Below are 19,337 nucleotides of genomic sequence, written 5' to 3' on the forward strand. Positions count from 1 at the left end.
AGAATTTACTACTGTAGTCAGATTGTTCTAGGTCTCTCCCTTTCATTTCTTCTTTAAGGAACCGAGAGCCACTGAGAAGGAAGGAGGTGAGACAGAAGCAGCAATATCAAATTAAGTGGCTTAACTGAAACTTTATATAAAACATAGTTCCCTTTAATACCGTATAATTAAGTTCCTTTTCTCAATTTTACACATCTTTTTTCCTTTCTACTACTTCCATTTTAAGAGAATGGACTATGCAGTTTGTTAGACAAGGAATAAGTTTGCTAAATGTAGTGAATATGGAAGATGTAAAGCAGAGGTCTTCAAACTTGGCAGCTTTAAGACTTGTGGACTTCAACCCCCAGAATAGCATAGCCGGCTGGAGAATTCTGGGAGTTGAAGTCCACAAGTCTTAAAGCTGCCACATTTGAAGACCTATGATTTAAAGTGACAGCCAAGTGTAATCAGAGCAGAAGATACCAAAACCAGGCATTCAAGTATATAATATACAAAGAAGAAGTCATCAGTTCTCCTATGAGAAATACATGAGTTTTAATCTCAGGATACAGAATGAATAGTACTCTATTACTAACATATTCTGAAAATGAAGTAATGTTTTCCTAAAACCTTGAAAGGAAAAACCTTTCACAGCAAATGATGCATCGAATTCAAACAGGCCATCGAGGTTGCTAATGGATGTTAATAGCAGCTATTGCAGCATAATGTTACTTTTCCAATAGCTATTTGTTGATTTTTTTTATTTAGTTTACAAGACCTCTATGTCTAAGCCCAGCAGACATCCTTCATTTATTTATAATCATTTGGTTCAAACTACAAATAAATTCCACAATACATTCATTTTTATAGCCAGATTGGCAACCCAAAAAGTTATGCACAAACTGGAGGAATAGGATGAGAACATGGAATCAGCTGCTGGAAACAGATAAGGAGCACTGGGAAAACACACCACCAGTCATCAATGAGTTGTATGAACAACAAAGGAACAGACAGATAAGCATTGTGGAGGGGGTACAGCTGCTTACAGTTGCTTTTTTGGCACTGGTATTTATATGCAGTGATAAAGATTCCAGAAGGACTATACAAGAAGGAGCTTAACGTCCCTGATAACCACGATGGAGTGGCCACTGACTTCGAGACAGACATCCTGGAATGTGAAGTCAAATGGGCCTTAGGAAATCTGAGCAACCACAAAACTAGTGGAGATGACAGTATTCCAGCTGAGCTATTCAAAATCTTAAAAGGACTCACTGGAGAAGAGCCTAATGCTGGGAATGATTGAGGGCAAAAGAAGAAGGGGATGGCAGAGAATGAGATGTCTGGATGGAGTCATTGAAGCAGTTGGCGTGACCTTAAATGGTCTACGGGGGATGGTAGAGGATAGGAAGGCCTGGAGGAAAGTTGTCCATGTAGTCGCAATGGGTCGGACGCGACTTTGCAACTAACAACAACAAAGATTGCGGGCTTATAAACATTCATGTAGTAACTCTTTAAAGAGGTTCAGTTCCATGAGCCACTTCATTATAAAGGCCATATTTTCCTTTATGTCAAAACACCTAAACAGTTCCCCATAATTTATGTTGTGGGATAAACAACTAAACAACCCCCCTCAAGTAATAGTCACTCAAAATAAAAATCGAGGCTAATATTCTAAAACTCTATTATTTCTAAATGTTAGACTCTAATATCTCTAAATATTTCATGCAATCTGAATTCATTACAATGGCTCTTTAGCATGACTTTCATCTACTCATATGCATCCCTGTGAGTTGGGTTTTTAATTATCTCAACAAAAGTTCATGTTTGCTTTCTTAATCATTTACAGTTTCTACAAATGACAGGAACTGTTCAAACTCATACAAAGAGTTTGGCAAAATATTTTAAGCAATGAAAACTTAAAGGACATAATGGGTTTTTGCAGATTGTCATACAATAAAAAGAATTCTCTTTAATTTAAAAAATATAAAATGTTGAATTGCATCAGACAGGAAACACTGGATTAATGTTAATAGTTCAATAATTAGATTCTGTATATTTAAATATTTAATTAATGAACTATTGACATTAATCCAGTGTGGGAATGAGTTGTTACGTTTCATATGAAAACAGTTTGAAATGCCTTTGTGCATTTCGGTTATTGTTTGACTATCTCTGGGTATGAACATTTGCTTTGAAATTATGTTTCCTGGCCACTGGGTGGCTGCAACTTTCCAGAGAAACATCATTTTATACAGTATGCTTCTCAAGGTTTTTCTAACAAGCCAGTTGGTGTTTGGGGGTTCCACTGACACAATAGCAGACTTGAAAGTATTAGGTATAAGTTGCATTGCATCAATGCAATGTCTGGTCATAATAAGTTGGGAAATTGCAGTATTCTTTTTTTGTTGTTGTTATTTTGTTTATAAATACAAAACAACTGTGATGCCATGGTTTCAATTTCACAGTAAGGTCCATAGGAATCCTAGACAAGAAATTCCTTTTCAGTGTGTTTTACCTAACAGCATTCTTGCATTGATAGGGAAGAATGCATGCACTTCCCTGAACTTCCTGGAAAAATAATTTATGAATAAATGATAATAAATGTTCACTGATTAATACAATTAAATAAATTATTAAAAATAAATCTATTTTTGCAGAGATTGTAAAACTCCATGTTTTTATTATATATCATTATTCCACGTGCCCAAGAATGGTGATGCTAACTGTATTCATACTGATTGAAGTAACTACCCATTATGCCAACAGTCTCAACACCAACGTCAACTTAATGAATGAAAATATTAACCTGAAAAGCTGATTTCAACTGCCATCATAGAAAATTTAAAAAATTGACTCCGTTATAGTGATGACCACAGTAACACATGCACAGTTAACTTCATATCCCAGGATTATTTGCAACTTTTTCTAAAGTGGATCCCAAAATTAGAAATAGTTCTTCATGTGTTGTTGAACTTTTTAATATGTAACCTTAAGTTTTTAATACTGAGAATTCAGCTAAATTAAGTCAGGTTATACTGGATTGAGAAAGACACAGTTGATTGCATAGAATAATTTTCTAAATGCTTAAATATTTTTCTGCTATGGCACATTGAAATTTAATAGGATTTCAAAATTAATTTTCTATGTTCTACTAAATATTGAAACAAAATAAAAATAACAAGAAATCCAAACCATTGTCCTTGATCCTCATAAATACCCTATTATCTAAAATGACTTATTTCAGAAAAAACTTGGGATCAGATTATTGTACACTTCATCAACTTCTCAGCATGTTGGATAATGAATGTTTCATTTACATTGCTAATTGACAAGCCATGGTTCCTTCAACCTCTAACCCTTAAGATTTATTACATTATCACCATATGTCAATATAATTGCACTTTCCAAATTTAAACAAAAAGGAAAGCTTGCAAAGGAATTTATTAATGTAAAAAAATAATATTAAATGTAGACATGAATTCATGAAAGTCAACATTAATATTTAGCTTTTTTTAAAAAAAATGGCCCACATACTTCTTTAGCAAATATAGAAAGTTAAATCCTATATTAGAATATTATGATAAAACTTCAACTCAAATAGAAGTGTTACTTTAATTTTCAAAGAAAGAATGTGTTTCATAAAAGATGAAAAGAGGGGCAGATTTAAGGTAAAAGATGAAAGTCTATGCTTATAGGTAAAGTTGTTCAGAATTTAAAATATGTATCTCTGGTGATAATACTGATGGCAACCTTAGTGCCAGTTTTAGAGGCCTGAACATCCAAAGTTGAGTATATACTCTTGATATTATCAGATTTGTCAACATGGGTCTACATTCAGTGTTACCATGACCAATGTCTGAGATGCATGATAGCAGAAGAGGGAGTAGCAAAGTGAGAGAAGTTGACAAAGAGAAACTTGTAGTTTCTTCCCTAGTTTGTGTGCTGATACATTGAATACTTTGTGATTGACCATAGCTACCATGTTAGCCAGTTTCTGTATATCCAAGCTCCCTATCATACCTACTTTATGAGAATAGTCCACAACATTTTCTCCTTAATATTTGCTGATGTAATAGAACCGTGATGGCGAACCTATGGCAAGTATGCCACAGGTGACACGTGGAGCCATATCGGTGGGACTTCTGGAAGTTGGCAAATGAGCCGTTTTTGGCCTCTGGGGGGTGGGGAAGGCCGTTTTCGCCATCCCCAGACTCCAAGAGAGACTCTGGAGCCTGGGGAGAGCAAAAAATGGGCCTTCTGTTCCCACTGGAAGTCGGCAAACGGGCCATTTCCAGCCTCTGGAGGGCCTCCGGGGTGGTAGGGAAGGCCATTTTTGCCCTCCCCATGCTCCTAGAGAGGCTCTGGAGCCTGGGGAGAGCAAAAAAACAGGGCTACCGGGCCCACCATTGCATGCCAAAAGTGGGGGGAATGCGGGAGGGTCACACATGCATGCGCAGGAGGGCAGGGTGCATAGAATTATGCATGTGGGCACATCCGTGTGTGACCCCCCTCAGGCTCCCCCCGCTTTTGGCACATGATGGCAAAAAAGTTAGCCATCACTGCAATAGAATAACTGGACAGGAAATGGGGGAGAGAATAATTCTGGCTAATACATGTTGCTAATACATTTATAATGTATTTTATTTACGTTTGTGATTCGTTATCTTTCATTACAAATAACATTCAACAGGCATAAAAGGGGATCTCTATATCGAACCAATTCTATGTACTGAGTCTATCCTGAATCCAGCTGCTGACAAAGATACATTTGCACTGTTGCAAAACAATATCCAATGAGAGGAAACCTTAGTAAAAGCCACTGAATCTGAGTAGAAAGCTCTTAAGATCAGTATTAAACACAGGAAATCAAGGGTGAATATTGCACTTATGTAGCACATATCCTTGATTCTCGGGTACCCCAAGGGGATTTGCAATCCTGCTTCTCAGTCCAACACTGCACTTCACAAAAAATGCACTTCAGTTACACCAGAGGGGATGTTTACAGCTAGATCTTTAAGGCAGGCCAAAGGAAGTGATAATAATAATAAAAAAGGCCTTACATGACTTTCCATTTTCTCCAGAAGAAGAATTTCACATTTAAACTCAGGACCAACAAGAGAAGATAGCAGCAAAACTATTATGGAATCAAGAAGTGTATAGGGAGCTACTGAAGCTAGCCTCCACATTCTGTAGCAATTGTTCATGAGCATCTGTCCTACAAATCCTGACATTACTAGCACAAAAATGTCTTAGGTTAAACATTGCTATCCCTAATCACCCAACAATGTTTGGAACTAGTAAAATATCTCAGTTAGGAATGGGTGCTACAAAACCTGTCAATTTACATTAAAAAGCTGCTATTTTTGCTTGAGAAGAACAGAAAGACATGAAAAGCTTTAAACAACATATATCAAACTGTGCATTTGATGATATGAGTTAGATATATGCATATTTCAGTTGTCCATTTCCAGCTGCTTTGTGGCATCAAACTTTTTTTATGTTAACAGATCACATTATTATCACATTTAGAAAAGAGTAATGGCATAGGGCGTTGATACATCATTGGCAGCACAGAGCGCTATTTGAAACATGTTTAGTCTTTGCATTTCTAATAGTAGGCCAGAGATGCACGAATTTTAGCATTAAGCTGATGTTTCCTGATATAAAATGATTTAGCACAATAAATGAATATACTGTACTAAGTCCCATACAAAATGTCTTGTGCCATGAAGAATGATTAAGAAAGTAGTCTCCTCTCAATAACTAAACTGGCCCAAATTTTGTTTTGATATTACTCCACTATTCATAATATTCTGAAACAGCAACAAGGGCGACAAATGTGATTTTTAAAATAAAATGAAAATATAAAATTCTAGTGAGTTTCTACTGAGCTCTTAAACAAAAAAACCCTGAGGAATAAAACTGGAAATCAGCTCAGCAAACATGCATATTGGACCAGAAATATTAAGTGAGTAGATCAGGTCTGGAGAATAGAATAGAATAGAATAGAATAGAATAGAATAGAATAGAATAGAATAGAATAGAATAGAATAGAATAGAATAGAATAGAATAATAGAAGAGAACAAAAGAGAATTTCAGTTCCCTGGAAAAGACCTACGTGCTGACAACACTTATTATTAAGTGTATATATTTATATACACTTATATTAAATATATATTATATTATATATTAAAAATTTAACTGCAAGGCTCAATTCTGTGCACACTAATAAATGGCAGCATCTGACATTCACAGGCATTATAGAAGATCCAATAATTAGGCAGGATTGTATGTGCCTAAGGATGAAAGCATTATGGGAGACGGGTAGATTCTACTTAACTTTACTACCGGTTCGCAACAGGAGTGCACATGTTTGCTTCCTTCACTAGCACACGTTTCTACACATGCGCAGATCGTACCTTATGATGTCCAGGTGGGTGGGCGGAGCCTCCCGCCACTTTTACTACCGGTTCTCAAGAACCGGACAGAACCGGGAGCAACCCACCACTGGTAGGAGAGAAGTGTCCCAGAACTGGGATTTAGAAAAGGCAAAATTTTATTGTCAATAGCTTCCATGAATTTGGTTACAAGTATACATAAGGACTAATAGTGCATTAATGATGAAAAGGCCTCAGTGTTTCGACTAGGCAATCTGGGAAAGTTAAATAGCACAAAGGCCCGTTTGCAGCTACCTGAAACCACATGAATTCTGAAGAAAGATGTGGTGCTGAAGATTAACTCTTTTTATAAACCCCTAAAAGGCAGTAAAATGTGCAAATCAGATCCTGCCTCTCCTTGTTATGATCCCTTGTTATGTATGACCCTAATATACAAAGCTAGTTATTATGATATGTACATAAGGAACAAAATTACAGTAGAACGTTTGCTGAGGAGATACATGTTGCCGTAATTTGAAGATCGGACTCAATAAAGAATTCAGAATTATAGTATTCAAACAAAGTATTGTTTATTTACAGAAGGCATTCTATATTCACTGAGTGATTGTAGATAGAAGCAAGGAGGAGGAGTGTGCATCCCCTTTTATATCAGTGGGGCGGGATTAGGGAGTAGGAGTGGTTACAGAGGAATACATTAGGAAAGGAAGAATAAATTAACCCTTGGTACTCTATGAATATATATTTCTTTCATTTAAGAATAAGGCATTTATCCATGACAAATCCCCCTCTAAATGCCGATTTGACATACAACAGTAGTTACATTCAGATTCAGAACAATATAAAACATGTAATTTTGAAGTTAAATATTTATGTTGTTTTGATTGTAAAGGTTTAGTCAGTATATCAGCTATTTGTTCTGTGGTTTCACAATGAATAGCTTTAATGAATCCATTTTGAGATAATTGTCTTACATGTTTGTATTTGATATCTATATGCCTAGATCTTTGACCAATAGCATCTGCTCTAGATATCTCTATTGCAGCTTTGTTATCTTCATATATAGTGAATGGTTGTGCAGGACTCTTCCAAACATTAGTTAATAGGTCATTGAACCATATGAAATTATTAGAAGCTTTCGACAAGCAAATATACTCTGCTTCAGTAGTTGACGTAGCTACTAAATCTTGTTTTCCAGTATACCAGTAGACTGGGCAATTGTTAAGAAAGAACACATAGCCGGAAGTGCTCTTCCTGCTTTTAGTGTCGCCTGCCCAGTCAGCATCAGCATAACAAGTGAGAATAGGCTCTCTAACATTGTTGGGCTCTAATAATAAGCAAAAGTCTAAGCTGTGTTTCAAATATCTTAACACTCTTTTAATAGCTTCCCAATGATAAATCAAAGGCTTACTGACATATCTGGACAACAAATTAAGGGGTAGAGCTATATTGGGTCTGGTCCAATTAGCAATATATAAAAGGGAACCAATAACTGATCTGTAAAGTGTATTATCATTAAACTCAGGAGATGATTCATTCATATTCTTTAGGAAATCAGCTTGCATTGGGGTATCACAAGGCTTTGCATCATTCATATTGCATCTGTTCAAGAGTTCAATAATTTTATCCTTCTAAATCTAAATCCTTTTTTAGTTTTACTAATCTGTACTCCAAGATATTTATTTACTTTCCCCAATGACTTCAATGAGAAATGTTCTCCTAATTTTGTTACAAATATATCTCTCTTATCTTTATGTTTGCCAATATACAAAATGTCATCCACATAAATTAACACAAATTCTAATGATTCACCATCTCTCCTAACAAAGAAACAATTGTCTGCAGTTGTAGCATTGAAGTTCATAGTTTTGAGTACGTTGACCAAGCATTCATACCAACGTTTGCCAGATTGCTTCAATCCATACAAACTTTTGTTTAGTAACCATGTTTCGTTTCTATTTGTGTTTTGACTATGAGGAGCTCTTACATATATTTCCTTATCGAGTTTTGCATGTAGGTATGCAGTTTGTATATCATATTGAAAAACTTCAAGATTAAGGGCTGAGGCTATTACTAAAGCTGTCTTAACACTTTCAGTTCTTACAGTGGGAGAATATGTGTCGGTATAATCCTCAGGGTATCTTTGGGCAAAGCCCTGTGCAACCAGTCTTGCTTTATATAATGTGTTACCCCCTTCTAGATTCTTAATTTTAAATATCCACCTAGTGCCTATAATTGTCTTATCTTTTGGAGCTGGTGTTGGAGTGAATACTTTGAGTTCTCGTAAACTGTCCATTTCTTTGGCCATGGCTAATTCCCATTTCTTTCTTTCTTCTGTGGGGAGTTTTAATACTTCTTCATATGTATTAGGTGTTGATGTATCATTATTTATATGCATTATGTAATCCTTATATCTTTTTGGTACTTGATTCCTGTTGCATCTAATTGTTCTTTCTGGTCTGCTGTTGTTATCATGTAAATATCTTGCTTCCTTTTGTGTTAATGAATCTGTTTTGATTTTGGGACAATTTCCCATCCATGTTTTGGTGTTGCCTTTTTGTGTATTGCAGTTTTGTCCTTCCCTTTCTGTTTTATCTTGTGTCTTAATATCTGGTCTTGTTGTTGGGAGTATCTCATTAAGATGTATCTTAGACCAATTGGCCTGTTCGTGAAATACAGTTGTCCTAGAAATTATGAATTTGTTATTATTGTCAATAAATCTATATCCTTTTGTACCTGTTTCATAGCCCATGAATCTGAGCCTCCTAGATACATTATCTCCCTTACGTCTCAATTGTTTTGGTATATGTACATCTGCTGTAACTCCAAATACATGCATGTGGGCTATCTTGGGTTTTTTACTATACATCAATTCGTATGGTGTTTTATTTATGACACTAGACCAAAGTCGGTTAAGTGTATAATTGGAATATAATAGTGCTTCTGACCAGAAATGTTTGCCTAAACCAGCATCTTCTAATGTACATCTAATCATGGTTTGTAGTGTCGAGTTTTTTCGTTCCGCTACTCCATTTTGAAAGGCAGAGAAAGGACTAGAGGTGAAATGTAACATTCTTTTGGCTTTTAGCCATTGGGAGAATTCCTTTGACATGAATTCAGATCCTCTGTCTGTCATGATCTGTTTTATTTTTATGTTGTGTTGTGTTTCTACACGTTTATAAAATTCTTTAAACTTTTGAAATGTTTCATCTTTGTGTTTTAAGGTGTAGACAAAGCCATAACGACTATAGTCGTCTACAATAGTAAGAAAATATCGTTTTTTGTATGTAATTGATGGAGATAATGGACCAACTAGATCCATATGTACTAGGTTAAAAATATGATTTGATGATCTTGTTGCCTTTTTGGGTCTGGGCTTGGTTCTGAGCTTTGAGGACTTACATACTGAACATTCCAAGTAATTTTTACAGTCTTTTATTTTAACACCTTCAGCATGTTCAATCATTTTTTGTATTATGTCCTAATTTTCTGTGTAATATATGTGCACATTCATCATGAATTGGTTTTCCAATTATTGGTCTTTTGTTAGTATGTGTATTGCTGACAGATATAGTTTCATCATTATGTTCTGGTTCATGTTCCTCATTGTCACTGTCATTATCATTTTCATTTTCTATGCTAGTGTCATTTTCTATGTTTGAATCAATGTTGTGTAGCCATCTTTCCTCTGTGATCAAATATGGTAAATCTCCTTTGGTAATTATATTACCTATGTTTATTTTGTTTTTCTCTAGAGTTACTTTTCCCTTTGAGAATATTATATTTATGTTAGAGTCCCTGCTTAGCTTTATTGCACTAAGAATGTTGTGAGGTATTTTGGGTATTAATAGAACCCCCTCTATTTTCCCTAGACCGGGTAATTCTACATTTCCTCTTCCAATGACTTGGACTTCCTCTTGATTTGCTACTTTAATTACAAATTTATCTTCTACGAAGGAAGATAATATTTTCTTATCGTGTGTTGTGTGATTTGTTGCCCCGGAATCAATGAGCCAGGCATTATCCTTTGAGTCTTGGTTTTTGGTTATAGTGTACTTATCTAATCCATACAATGATCCAGACTTTCTATCTCTTGAGTTATCTCTGCCCCCTCTATGTTCTCTAAAGTTTGGTGAGTTTCTATGTCTGTATCTGTCAATAGATGATTGTCTGTCGTGGTATCTGTTTCTAGTGTCATGTTTTTGTCTTTCCCTAGGAGGTTTTGGACAGTCTCTTCTATAATGTTCTTTGGATCCATAGTTATAACACTCAATTGATTCTTGATACCTGTCTTGGAATACTACCCTTTTGGTCTGTCTGTGTTTTTTGTATGTACTGTAGCGGCTTCTTCTCAAATTATCTTTAGCTATTAATCTATTTGATAAACTCTCTATAGATAGATATCCTAAATTAATTGTATCCAAATGTGATATGTAATTGTCCCATGATGAATCTAATGAATTAATGATAACGCTTTTCATTGTCTGGTCAGCTATTATTTCTCCCCTTAAATGAAGTTCTGCTCTAATTGTGTTTAGTGATAATAAATGTTCACTTATAGTAGTTCCAGGTTTTATCCTGGCTGAGAAAAAGTTTTTAGACATTCTCGTTGTGGTTGCCACACTTTCACTATGAAACAGTTTAAACATACAATGAATTATTTCTGAGACAGTTAGATTATGCTTAATACTATGATAGATAGCAGGTGATATACTAGAGATTAGTAAATAAAATGCTCTGTGGTGTAGGCAGTCCAATTTTAGGGTCCATGGTTTTTTAGGAGCGTTAGTTATGAAAAATAATAAATTCTCTTTTAAGAAAACAACCTGGAGTAGTTGACTCCATTCCTGTAAATTAATACCGTCTATTCTCAATTTTGGAAAATCATTAGGCAAGTTTCCAATGTTATTTGTTGCATTACTTACAACTGGAGGCTGTCCATGGTCCTGTATATGTTGATAATTGCAGAATGGTGTAAGTATACTCGCGATTAGTCTGAAAGGTTCTCTCTGTTCTTTATTGTCTCTATATTCATCTGGGCGTATTTGCGCATGCGCGTAGTTCATTTCGTTCCTGAAGCTGTCGGAAGAGGTTCTCGTCGCTGTACCTCCCTCGTAGTGTTCTTCCTCTGATGACTCGCTCTCTGGTTCGACTTTAGGTGTCCAGGTGATGATCGGGGCTTGCTTCTTTCCATCGTAGTAGTCTTGGTTGAGGCCTCTGGCTCCCAGAAGCGTTTGCGGTGTGGGCGAGTACTTGCAAGGCTCTCTGGGTTCGGGCGTTAGTGTTCTTGTCGTTCGGGTTGAAGTGGATAGACGCTGGAACGTTTGCTTGCTTGCTTCTGCATCTTTGCTTTTGGATTGTGCTGTTTGTCTTTTCTTTGCTGTTTGATCGGCTGGCTTTGGTATTTTCGTCGATTTCTTCGATATTTTTAAATTCGGACCGAAGGTTGTAAAAAGTGTTTTCATAGCTGTTTCGATTTGTAGTTCGGTTGGTGTTTCTTCGGTGTCTGTATCAGATTCTTCTGATGAATAGACTTTTTCTTTTTTATTTTTCATGCTGTGTAAAGCTTTTTGCGCCAGCCATTTTGAACTCTGCTTTCTGATTGGTTCTGAGTCGGCCATTTTGCTGGGCTGGCAAAACCAAGATGGCTGCCATTCAAAATTTTGCATGGGACCGTTAGTCTTTCTTTTAGTTACACTCTCATCTATAGGTAATTCGCTTACCATTTTGTGGTCTTTAGATTCTGGTGCGTTGGTGTGATTTTCTCTCGCTGCTCCGCTATCTTTTATGATGTCTTGGAGATTCGCGATGAGATTTTTGTCGTCTTTTTGGCTTTTCAGCAGTCTTAGTATTTCTGATCTGAGCGTATTGTTTTCTGTCTCGCTCGCTTCTTGTTCGTCGGGTTCATCGATTACCTCTTCATTGTCTGTAGTGAAGTTTTCAGATTCTCTTGTCATTATAGTTGTAGATTCATCGATCATTTCTTGATCTGTTTCCATTTTTTTGTTGTGTGCCCTGGTGTTGGGGCTTTCTCTTTTGTTTCTGAAGTTTTCTTTCTTTTGCATGTCTGTTTCTTATTGAGTCAGCAAACCATCCTCTGCTACCAGATTGTTGCCGTAATTCGAAGATCGGACTCAATAAAGAATTCAGAATTATAGTATTCAAACAAAGTATTGTTTATTTACAGAAGGCATTCTATATTCACTGAGTGATTGTAGATAGAAGCAAGGAGGAGGAGTGTTCATCCCCTTTTATATCAGTGGGGCGGGATTAGGGAGTAGGAGTGGTTACAGAGGAATACATTAGGAAAGGAAGAATAAATTAACCCTTGGTACTCTATGAGTATATATTTCTTTCATTTAAGAATAAGGCATTTATCCATGACAATACAGCAGCCAAAGAACGAAAGAGTCAGCAAGGATCCCTAACAAAGGAAGAAACACATGCTATATAGATCTGTTTACTATAACATGGTAGCAGTGGTGAAATCCAAATTTTTCTTACTACTGGTTCTGTGGGCGTGGCTTGGTGGATGTGGTGTGGCTTGGTGGGCATGGCAGGGGAAGGATACTGCAAAATCCCCATTCCCTCCCCACTCCTGGGGGAAGGATACTGCAAAATCTCTGTTGTGGTCGTTGTTGTGACTTTGTGTGTGCTGCGTTCTTTGGGGTCCATAGCTGGGGCAGAACAGTCTCCATTTCCACCCCACTGTGGGGCCAGACAGAGGTGGTATTTGCCAGTTCTCCAAGTTACTCAAAATTTCCACTACCGGTTTTCCGAACTGCTCAAAATTTCCGTTACCGGTTCTCTAGAACCTGTCAGAACCTGCTGGATTTCACCCCTGTATGGTAGCAACAATAAGAGAAAAAGGAATAGAAACCCTTAATCCTTCAGTTCAGAATTTTTCTGCCCTGCTCATTTTCCGCAGTCTGCTTCCAGCAAGTCCGATCCCCAGAACAAAAATGCTAACTTTTCTTTACTGAACCTAACTTTTCTTTTCTTTTCCAAAGTATGATAGACCAAAAAAATCAATAGGTTAATCTTTTTATTGGAAATATTGGAGGGATGCAGTTTGGTTATTTTAGCTTCAAATTGCATGGAATCTAAATAAGAGTCTTGGTGGCGCAGCAGACTAAAGTGCTGTTAAGTAACAGCAGCTGCCTGCAATTACTGCAAGTTCAAATCTCACCAGGCTCAAGGTTGAGTCAGCCTTCCATCCTTTCGAGGTAGGTAAAATGAGGACCTGGTTTGTGGGGGCAATAAGCTGACTTTGTATAAAAAAGAACACCGCTTGGGGGGGGGGAAGCCCTACTAAGCAGGTATATACAAAAGTATGAAGGCTATTGCTTAACACATTGTAAGCCGCCCTGAGTCTCTGGAGAAGGGTGACATATAAATTGAACCAATAAATAAATAATAAATAAATAAAATCATTATGGACATAAAATATATTCATGTACGCGAAAAGTAAACATTGGCATTCAAATCCTGCCTTGTTATGAAGTTTATTGCCTTGAAACACAGTGATGTCTGTATCTAGTATACCTAACAGACTATTGTTTGTGGAGAATCACAATGATTCCTGTCCTGGTTGTGCTTCCCACCCCCCAAAGTGCAACTGGGTTTTCTTGATTTTTTTCCTTTGAAAACATTTTGCTTCTTATCTAAAATGCTTCTTCCATTCCCTACCAGTTAGAACTGAAGAAGTATCTTGGACAAGACCTAAAACACTTTCAAAGGGGAAAAAAGAATCCCAAGAAAGTCCAGTTGCTCTTTGAAGAAAAAAAAAGCATCTTTGGAACAAATACTGTAGGCTATTGATGGATAAAAATGGAGAAAACAATACATGACGCTGTGAAATCCTTGCATGAAGAATGGAATAAAACTACAAGAAGTATATATGTTCTTATACACAACAGCACAATAATAAAATCCCCCCTCCCAAAATGTCGCTTGACTTCCTACAGACTTTGGGATGAATTGAGCCCATGCAACTGGTAAACTTGTACAAATCATACAGCCATTATATAATCTAGGAAAAATCAATAGACAGTGATAGTGAGAATATCCAGCCTCAGGACAAATAACATAATTTAATGACAGACTTCTACATGTACAGTGGATATTTTTGTCAGGGCATTCACAGCAAGCTGGATTTTTGTCCAAATGATGGAAATATAAAAGGGATAGCCACTGAATTGCCATGCCACCACTCAGATTTTGCCTTTTGGCCTCCCAATGATGCCCATAATTTCTGTACTGATTTATCTTTTTATATGGATTTCCAAAGAATCCCCAGCCCCTAACAACATGCATCATGTAGAATCATAATTTGTTTAAGCATGCTTTATTATATAAACCATTATATAGTTAGGTAGACATATGTTAAGCTATAAAACATGGTTTATAATTATAGTACAATGACTAGGTTCAAGAACTGCATTATTTTCACTTAGTAAGCTTCTAAGCTAGCTAACCTGATTATCTGTCACATTTATGTATGGGCAAAACAAGGAAATATCACTTTATTGTACAGACAAATTAATGTTTCAAGTCCATTTTAGTAATTATCTAAATTGGAAACAGTCTCAGAAGGCATCACATTTTTAAGCCAATGCAGATGTGGTGTTTATTATTACAGATGTGAGTTTTAATTTGACCTAGAGCATCAACGTATCACCGCTACCATCCTCCATAGTGGTACACAAGTTTAAATGATAGCCTTGTGAACAGAAAGTTTTGATAATGGATCTCCTGACTGCCCCATTTATTCTTAGAAGGTGATTACTTAACTAAGAATACATATGACAGGACAAAATCAAAGTATACTTCCTGCTGTACAACAGATACATCAAAACATCACCTATAGGCAAAGATTATCTGATACTTGAAAACAATCTGTTTATGTGTAGAATATTTTCAAGATCCAAAAATATGATATATGTTCTTTTACAAAGAATGCAATTAAAATAATATCTATATACACACTGCAAATGTAGTACAGATAACACATTCATTTAAGCCCATTTATGCACATTAGTAACACACCATGTGGCAGAAAGACTAGGACTACAAGAAGACCCCTTGGCGATTTATTTTATATTAAATCCCTAATGGCCTCTCCTTATCTTTGCAAAAATATGCAGAGAAGTCCAGGCTATGCAACCATTGAAGTGAATGGTTATTTATTTGCTAAACAAAAACCCTATGTTTAATGTTCCTTAGACATAAGGTAGTCTGCAAAAGTCACATTCCTACAGCTCCATAAATCATTTATTTTTCGTATCCTATGTCTTTGTAAGAAGCATCTGGAGAATTTTTTTTTACAAAGTCTGAAATTTATTTCATGTGTTGTTATTAAAATATTAAAGAGTACCTTACTTTTATTGGGTTTTCTAAATTGAAATCGAATTTCTATAATCAGCCTGAACATAGTCCATAAAGTAGCATTTAAGGCTTTGTACAATCTAGAAATTATTAAAACTCTTTGTAATGATTTTAACTGGGCAAAAGGTATATCCTAGGGCAATAATTTTTGAACCAAGGTACCTCAAATGGGCTAATTTACAGAATACATGCAAAATCCAGAACCCGTGACTCCTGTGGAATTGAAATTTGGCAAGTTTTACAAAACATTTTAGGACATAAAACATAGAAAACATTTAGGACATAATACGAAATATTAGATATATCTATCTAATCTATCTCTGAAATGATGACCCAATGGGTCACAGGTTGTCTAGCTGTTATCTAATACAAGGCCTCTCATATGATTGAAACTCTGAAAAATTTACGTCTTCTTATGTCCAGCTCAACTCCCGGTGATTTTCTGTTCATACAGTTATCTATGTCTTTCTGCAGTGGTACTCAAGAACAATTTTCCACCAGAGATTTTTACTTCTACTTTTCAAAATATCCCATCAATATTAAACAGACATATTTGACAAATTTATATTTTGTAATGTCCGCCCAAAAACATTTAAAACCAAGCAGAATGGCAGATATCAATACTGCAGTTCAATCTATAATGCTTAGCAACATGCCCAATAACAAATAATTTTGAATTCCTAGGAAATAAAAATGCCAGTCACAGTATGTGGTGCATATCTCTTACCATGTAGCAGATACCATTATGATAAATATGTATGGAAGAATAATCAATCACTGATACAATGCATTTCTTTAATGGGAAAATTAGAAAAGCTGAAAATAGTAGATTATCTGGGTGAACACATAATCTTTTTCTTTTTTTTCCAAACAATACTTAATCCACATTTCCAATTATTTTTAAGCAACTATATTATGGCTACATTGGCAAAGAAGGCTCATTGATACCCATACCTTTTTCTGCTTAGTTGCCTTATAGAACATACCCCCAACAATTGAAGAATTGTCTCTGTATAATAGCAGTTGCACTACTACTATAATCCTTCAACCTGGACAGGTAAGGATGGAGAGACTACAGATTATGAGACTACAGATTATGAGTGCATTATAATATTAAAACCTTGTTTTGCCAATGCTGTTAGCCCTGAAAAGTCTGGATTAGTTTTTCTGGTCCTTATTACTTTCAAAACTTTAATTGCAGATGATAGAAGTTTATCTGTTACTTCTTACATGGAAACATGTAGCCATGTCTCTTTGTAAGGTTAGGGTTGGGTTACCTTTCTTTCATTACTATCTTGTTATGTGTAGGTAGACATACACAACAGAGAAAATGTTAATAAGATGATAAATCCCAGCCATAAGTCACCCCCTATGGCACAAGTGTCAAACTCGCAGCATCACTTTACCGTCACATAATGTTTCGCAATGTTTTTTCCCCTTTGCAGAACTGGGGTGGGTGTGGTCTGTGCAATGTGCATTCAGCCCGCGGGTTGCCAGTTTGAGACTCCTGCCCTATGGCAATGTTTCCCAAACCTAGGTAAATTAAGACAAACTGGATAAAGCTGGTTTTTCTTTGGGTAACAACACACAAACCCATTATCTAATTTTTACAGGAACATTAAAGAAGGACTTTCTAATAAGTGGTTTTGGGTAATGAAGGCAAATGTTTAGGAATCACTGCTCTATTGGTTTAATTAGGAAATGCACCTACCAGGTCTTAAGGGGCTTTCTGCAATCTAGGGTCTTGATAACCATACATAAAATGATTCAGGACTTGTGTTGTTTCAGGATTGTTTGAGTATATATTTCAAATGTCCAAACTAGAAAAGGCTATTCTAGAATATTAACAACACAAAGTAAGTCAAAAGAAATCCATCAACAGTTTTAAAAATCCTTATAACAATAAAAAAAATATAAGAATAACTTCAGGTAATTACTGGTAAAAGCCCAGAGTTTGATTTTTCCTTACCTCCAAATTGATATATATGGTACTAACTGCTACTTTTATTTCTCCATCTGACACCTCTTTGAGATCCTTGACCAAAGCTTCCTCAATCCTCAGCTCTGTGGAATAGATAGAAAATCATTCATTTTTGCTTAAAATTGTTTTTGCTAAGTATAAATTGTGTGCGTGTGTGTGTGTGTGTGTGTGTGTGTGTGTGTATGTGTACACACATGCACAAGAGAAGGAGTACGATTTCTAATTTTCTTCCAAGAAAACATGATAATTCAAAAGCTCTTTTGATATTGACAAGATTCATCTACTTGGTCAGTCTGAGATAAATCTAGATGACCAAAAGTATCTATCAATGCAAACATAATAGGAACCTGTTGGAATATAGTTCCTTTCTAGTCAAGAACAATTTCTGTAATATAAGGATTATGATACAAAGGAACAAAGGAGGGGCAGCAGCTTTACAGGAACTTCATATTTACTCTGTAATCAGATCATATTTATTGTTTAAACTTTTACTCAGACATGTTTTTGTGTAGAGATTCAGTGAATGGCAACCCATTGTAGAGAGAGCTGCAGTAGCATTGGGAAACAGAGAAAGTGAAATCCATGTTGTTTTTGCATTTCAGGACCTTGAGACCTGGCTTCCAATATATGAAGTATATGATCTACTGTATATCTATATCTATATCTATACCAACTTCCAGATATTCTCCCAAATTATTATCTTTTGGCTCATATATAGTGGAAACATTTTGACACAATAAGAGAACATACACTCTTTTCTAAGCATTTTCAGAATTGCTGGTTCAAAATGACTGGTACTGAGCCAACATAAAATAAGCCAAATATATGGAGACATATCGCATAACAAGTGTTGTTTAGATTATAGCCAACATTTAGACTAGGAACTAAACCAGAAATTACTACTCATTATTCTAATAAAATTAAGAGTCCGGCAGACATTTAATGAGAAAGTATCAGACAGCTCAAATAAAGAATAAAGGGAAAAATTAAAGCAATGCTGTACCATCGTCATGCAGCTGTGCCTCCTGAAGGAAGGTGATGATGTCTTTTCGGGTTGAAAGTTCTGGGAATTTCTCCTCCAGACATGAAAGAACTTCTTCCTGTTCTCCAGGAATCTTAAGGACATCTTCATCCATGACTTTTGAGAGAATGCTCCCTGAAGGGTTTTTTTTTTAAAAAAGAAATTAGTTCATTAAAAAAAGACAACTATTACAATTAATTTATTAAATAATGTAAATAATTATTAAAGAAATAGCTCTCTATCCTTTCTTTTCATTCTTTATTATTTCTAGTAGTTTCTCTCACATTTCTTCACGTTCAATGATTATCTTTTTAATATACTTGTTCCTACAAATTATCTTCTTACCACAAAGAAATCATCCTTTGCTTTTAATCTGGAAAAATGTATCTTCAGACCCACAGTCCAAGGAATATAGGTAGTCCTTGACTTATGACCACAATTGAGCCCAAATCTCTGTTGCTAAGTGAGACAGTTAAGTGAGTTTTGCCCCATTTTACCACCTTTCTTGCCACAGTTGTTAAGTGAATCACTGAAGTTGTTAAGTTAGTAACACAGTTGTTAGATGAATCTGGC

At 35.8% G+C, this 19,337-nt stretch overlaps 1 protein-coding gene across 1 annotated transcript in view; it reads right to left on the minus strand.

Moving 5' to 3' along the window:
* The window catches only part of PRUNE2 (prune homolog 2 with BCH domain), a 78,184-nt gene extending 59,290 nt beyond the window's left edge, over nucleotides 1–18,894 (minus strand). Inside the window, exons 1-2 of the mRNA XM_070938647.1 lie at nucleotides 18,747–18,894; nucleotides 17,732–17,826 (exon numbers count right to left, since the gene is read on the minus strand). Coding sequence (XP_070794748.1) covers nucleotides 17,732–17,826; nucleotides 18,747–18,879 — 228 coding nt within the window. The 5' untranslated portion in view covers nucleotides 18,880–18,894. The remainder of the gene's footprint in view (nucleotides 1–17,731; nucleotides 17,827–18,746) is intronic.
* Between the last annotated feature and the right edge of the window lie 443 nt (nucleotides 18,895–19,337).

Source organism: Pituophis catenifer, unplaced genomic scaffold (genome assembly GCF_029215685.1).
Source record: "Pituophis catenifer annectens isolate HBS135680 unplaced genomic scaffold, rPitCat1.0.hap2 SCAF_2, whole genome shotgun sequence".
Classification (NCBI taxonomy): Eukaryota; Metazoa; Chordata; class Lepidosauria; order Squamata; family Colubridae; genus Pituophis; species Pituophis catenifer.